Source organism: Pinus tabuliformis, chromosome 4_2 (genome assembly GCF_031772625.1).
Source record: "Pinus tabuliformis cultivar Carrire ecotype Pingquan chromosome 4_2, CPIR1, whole genome shotgun sequence".
Taxonomy (NCBI): Eukaryota; Viridiplantae; Streptophyta; class Pinopsida; order Pinales; family Pinaceae; genus Pinus; species Pinus tabuliformis.
In genome coordinates, this window is record NC_142304.1 from 767,390,383 (window position 1) to 767,396,382 (window position 6,000).

The window sequence follows — 6,000 nt, forward strand, 5'->3', positions numbered from 1 at the left end:
ATTTCCTTAAGTTCGGGAATGTCACAACGAATTTCAGAGAAATTTGCAGGTTGTACTGCTGCATCAAAATAAAGAATCACATGCTTATGTTAAAATTGAGGCTTAATAAACTTTCATGTTTTACCAATGTAAATCATGCTAAAAAGAATTGAATCAAATGACATAAAAATTGCCTGTGGGCTAAATTTTTAATTCAAACAAATTCAATAAAACTTTATGATAAAACTTATTAAATTCATAACTCCTGTGGGTAGTTTATGAAATTTTATCCTAATTAATTACATAAATATAATAAAGATTCCTGTGGGATAAAATTCATTATATTCAGTGTAAATCATGCTAAAAAAGAATTGAATCAAATGACATAAAAATTGCCTGTGGGCTAAATTTTTAATTCAAACAGATTCAATAAAACTTTATGATAAAACTTATTAATTCATAACTCCTGTGGGTAGATTATGAAATTTTATCCTAATTAATTACATAAATATAATAAAGATTCCTGTGGGATAAAATTTATTATATTCAGTGTAATTAATTACAATTTAATGTCTAAATAAACTTTATGTGATCTTATCAAACAAAATATATAATTTTATTTAATTAAAGATGTTGTGGCTATTCTCTAATTAATTAAAATTATATGGATCACTAGACATTATTTTGTTGCATAAACAAAACTTAACCAGAGAGAAAAATAATGTTTACTGAAAGGAGTAAGTCAAAATGACATAAACTCCATATAACTGTAATAATTTTCCAGCAAAATCAAAATCAAGGTTAAAGCAGTCAGCATTACCGAAAATGACTACAAATTTGATTGTTCAATTTATAAACTTAACCCGGAGATTGACTGAAGCAGCGTTGATCTACTTTGCACTTGCATAGCAAATGCAGTTCGAAGGCTAGCTGGCTTGACTTCAGGCTCCATCCTTAAGTTTATAAAACAACAAAAATTGACCAGCAAACAAGCTATTTTGCTCACAAGATAAATAAAATTAAAATCAAATTTACATTCCTTAGTCTAACTGTCCCATAATTTATTTAAGACTAATTCTTAAATTAATTACAAAATGGGCTCTAAACAATTTGCAAACAAAACTGCAAATTTGAAATATTCAAAACAAAAGACTAAACCATTTCAAATATTGAAATATTGAAATATTTAAGAATGCATAAACTATTTCCTTTAACATGACTCATATAAAAAAGAATAGACTTCACAAACATTTCACGTTCATACCCGAGACTTTGGTGAGAGCCTTTATGTCATGAATGTTCTTGAATGAATCAGGTCATATATTGACCTTTCCATTTACTTTAAATATACATTTATAAAATCATCTAAAGTTATATAACCAAAATATATATAACCAAAGTTATAACCAAAATATATATAACCAAAGTTATAACCGAAATATATCTAAAATAAAAAATATATATAACCAAAGTTATAACCAAAATATATATAACCAAAGTTATAACCGAAATATATCTAAAATAAAAAATATATATAACCAAAGTTATAACCAAAATATATATAACCAAAGTTATAACCGAAATATATCTAAGTTTATAAAGTTATATAAATAAAAAATATATATAACCAAAATATATATAACCAAAGTTATAACCGAAATATATATAACCGTGGAGCAATTTGAAATTAAAAGGAAGGAAATGGCCTCTAAGCCAGCGCTCAAAAAAAAAAAAAAAACAAACAATATAAGACATTTTATACAGGCATCGTTGTCTTGCTAATTACAGGTGTTTCATGAACATTTAAAGGCCAGCAGATCTCCAGAGTGTTAAAAAAAAAAAAGCTAAAATTTCGTCACCAGGACTTGAACGCGGGTCGCAATGTTAAAAAACACTAAAATTCCGTTGTTCGGACCTGAACCCGGGTCATCCGAGTATCTTTCAATGCCAGAATATATCCACAATGTAACGTAACAAAACCGTTAAAATTCCGTTGCCGGGACTTGAATATACTCAGATATCATATATCATCAAGTAATTGCAATTTGAAGCAGATTAAGGTTATATGCTAAGCCTGATAACTATGAAATAGATCTTTGTATCATACATAGAAATGCAAATATTGTAAGTGAAATTTGCACGCTACAAGTGAGCGATCTAAACTACTGCAGCTATTTAAAGCCATTAACGCAGTGCTATAATAACTCAAACTACGCCCCAAAAATTGCCACATTTTAGCCATAATCAAAGCTTCGAGGCAAGCATTACACTGAAATCAAAAACAGAACTTTATGTACACAAAAGAAAGGCACGAATCCGGGGTTCGAGCAGCAAAATGAAGCCATACAACCCTCTGCCCCCTCAACTCCTCCCAAAAGGGGCCATAAACAAAACGCAAGTCGAAAAGCACGCAGAACTCATGCATGTCGTTCTTGCTCTCCAACGTTTTGGGCAGGACAAGGGATGCAGGACGTGGAGTTTGAGGGTTTCTAAACAGCGCAAGGCCGGAACCCTCTGCGCATAGACTGAAGATGACTAGAGTTTGAGGGTTTCTAAACAGCGCAAGGCCGGAACCCTCTGAGAACGACATGCATATACTGAAAATGACTGTTATGCTTAATAGGCCATGCCCAAAAATAAGAATTCGTTTCTTGGCCAACACACAGCAAGGCAGAGGTAAAAGGGCTCTGATACGAAATGTTAGAAATTCTACAGATTTCATGTCAACGATTCTTCATGCGGAATAAACTCAAAGAATCATTAAATCTTAATGCCCAGGGATACGAGTTACCTCCAGCCATTGGTGATGTTTTGATGAATGCCACAGTCCACTTGGTTGCTTCTTCTTCAGCACTCCAGCTACAATCCAAGCAAAAAGAAAAGGACACAAGAATTCTAAAGGCACTTCCAAGCTCTGCTATCTCAGCTAGATGGTGTAAAACTGAAGGGGGTTGAGAGAGGAGCTTGGGGACCAAACAGATGACCATATAGCTAAGCTTCCATCAAGCTTCTAAAAGCTATGAGTTAGATGTCCCGCAAATCAAGGCAGAGAACTCGAATCAAAGTGATGGGCCACTATAGTAGCTCCTAATAATAGATTTAGTAATTGCAGTTTCTTTTCTTAACTTAAGGAAACTACTGCAGTTGGTTTCCATAAGTTAAGGAAAGGCTGCAATTTATCCCATAATTGTAGGCAGCAATTTGTGCAAAACTTAATGGAGCTAACATGCCCCACCTGAATTTGAAGGTACTGCACAGAATCTGCTAGAGAAATTGTCAATTGAAGCAGCAAGCGAAGCAAAACAAAACGATCTGCTTTGTCTACAGCTCTGGATTCGGCGTCCCAAACGATTTACGGTCTGGTCCAGTGCACCAGGGATCTCTCTACTCCTGATTGCAGAAGGTGCCTCTCATACTCAATCAGTAAAATGTTCACTTCTGACACGGCTGCAGGAATTCAATATTGGAGTCAAAGCTGTATACTCCGTTATGCAATATATCCTTTTTCTAATTCCACTGCGTTTGCACTTAACAGTACTGAGGGGGTAGCTAATAAAGCACATGAGGACAAGTCTTCACACAAAAGCACACACATAATTTTAGGTATTATAATTTTAGCTCTCGTTTTCATGGCATGCGCATTGCAACTCGGAAGAGACTGAAGTTCACCACATTCGGAAATGGCTATGAAGGTATTTATATTAACAACTCTTGGGTATTGCTTGTTATTGAAAGCTGCCGCATCTAGTTGGATTGGAGTGCATTTTTTGCTTGTTCAAAAGGTAACTTTGTATTTTCATGATACAGATGAGGAAAACACAGCAACCGATCCTGATGGACATATGGTATTTAAGATGGAAACATTACGAGGTGCCACGAATAACTTTCATGATGACAACAAGCTCGGAGAGGAAGGCTTTGGTCCTGTATACAAGGTAACATATAAGGCTAGGAAAGTTTGTACTAGTTTTCACTGTTCAGAACCTTAAATTATAGTAATAATACAGGATGGTCTCATCGCACCAGTGAGCGGGAACACAGTTGTCTTTGTCTTAATGTTAGATATAGTCTAATTAATAGATTTTGGCGAGAATGTTAATTTATATGATTATGTTATTCTTAATGTTAAATATAGTTTAATTAGGCCGATAGGCCTTTCCTATGCATCAACTTTTTGTCAACACTTTTACCCTGCACCGTTAGATCAGGTGAGACACTTTCAACCATTGATTTGAAGTGTGACTGCTTTTTCCAAATATCGGTTGAGTTGCCTTACTGCTTTTTCCCATTCTTTTATATCACTCTTGAAGATATTTTTACTACTTTTTCCCTACCAGTTGTTGTTGCTATTCTTCTTCCCTGGCTTTTGGCAAGCACTTTTCTTCTTCCATGGCTTTTGGAAAGCATTGATTAGTATTAAGCATCTCACAGAGAGCGTTCTCACTTTCATCTCATCATTTTCTTCAATACTCTGCATTGCATTGGCTTGCCTTGTTTCTTGTTCAAGTTTATTTTCTTTGTTGCATGGCCATGCATTTTGGATTTTATAGTGTTTTATTTTCATTGTGTTTTTCTATATTTTGAATTTAATTTATGGTTTTTTTTTTAAAGAGTGTTTGCATGGTTTATCCTTGCGATACTATTTTGTTACTCTTATGTTGAGCAGAAGAATCGATAGAGCGTGAATTTGAGAGGCATTAACCAGATCGAGGAAACGATAGTGAGATTTTGATGCGAGTCCACGCAATTACAAGATTTGCAGCGCGGCCAGTTGCAAATGCAAAGAACCATATGTGCTAAATACCGCGTCGAGTTGAAAAACAGAATAATCATATCAAACTACAACAACGACCTTCTCTATTTTGATGGAATGATCAAACAGTTTCCCTAATATTTTTACCAATTTATTCCTGACTTTATTCTCTATTTTCTGCATAATATGACATCATAATTACATGTTCATGCTACTTTAGGTAAGAACAAGAAGATTTTATTAGTAGATTAAAATATTTAGAAACATTGAATTTGATCTTGCTTTTAATTTTTATCATTAGGATTCTAGAGTATTTCCTTGTTGTATTGTGACATGATTAATCATGTAAATTGAAATATTTTAGGTAAAATCATAATGGTATTTTTGTGTAAATTAATTTCAAACCATGTAGTATAATTCATCCTCAGGATTATTCTCAATTGTCTAAATTATTTTTACAAACTGTTAGTAAAGCATATGATCTGATTGCAGGTCTGCCGGACTATGTATATGACCAGATTCAATAGATCATCTAAATTTACAAGTAGCATTGTTGCAGTTACTGTTGGTGCCGAGGTTTTATGGGAAGATGGCCCATCTAAAGGTGAAATTACTGTTGTTCTTGTCAACGATATCCGCTTGTTGTCACATGGAAGAATTGAAGCTCACCCTGTTATACAATTTCTTGAAAGGGCGTTACACAAAAATAAGAAGGCTCTTGAGGTGAAGGAGGCTCCTCTTGTTCTTGATCTGAATCCGTGACTCAACACTCCTCTTGCTCACAATCCGAATGTGTCTGTCGAGACTCTTCCTGATCTCTTCCTCATCCGAATGTGCCACTTGATCTTGAGGATGATTAAGGAAGAAACAACAAATCGACCAAAAATTAGGTCAATCAATAATTTGGGCATAACTTGTTTTAAATGTAGAGAACGACCAGTTAGGAGAATTCATATATTTTGAAACAATACACACTTATCACTATTCTGAAACAATGCCCACTTTCAAAACTCTTATGTAGATATTTTGATTCAGTTCTTTATACATTTTCAATTAATATTTGCTTTTAATTTATGTGGAATATCCCTTACATTTCTTGGAATTTATAAACACATTTCTATTATGTAGATGATTTAATAATGTGGTTTAAGTTGAATGTTTCAATGAATTTCAATTTTGAGTATTATATTTTAAATAAAAATTAGAAAATACAAGAAGTAGCACTGATACAGTTACTGTTGGTGCCGAGGTTTTATGGGAAGATGACC

At 33.8% G+C, this 6,000-nt stretch overlaps 1 protein-coding gene across 1 annotated transcript in view; it reads left to right on the plus strand.

Annotated features, from left to right (window-relative positions):
- LOC149171869 (cysteine-rich repeat secretory protein 38-like) overlaps nucleotides 1-5,509 on the plus strand; it is a 66,569-nt gene extending 61,060 nt beyond the window's left edge. The window contains exons 2-3 of the mRNA XM_089424151.1: nucleotides 3,787-3,914; nucleotides 5,225-5,509. Coding sequence (XP_089280277.1) covers nucleotides 3,787-3,914; nucleotides 5,225-5,494 — 398 coding nt within the window. The 3' untranslated portion in view covers nucleotides 5,495-5,509. The remainder of the gene's footprint in view (nucleotides 1-3,786; nucleotides 3,915-5,224) is intronic.
- Nucleotides 5,510-6,000: the final 491 nt, after the last annotated feature.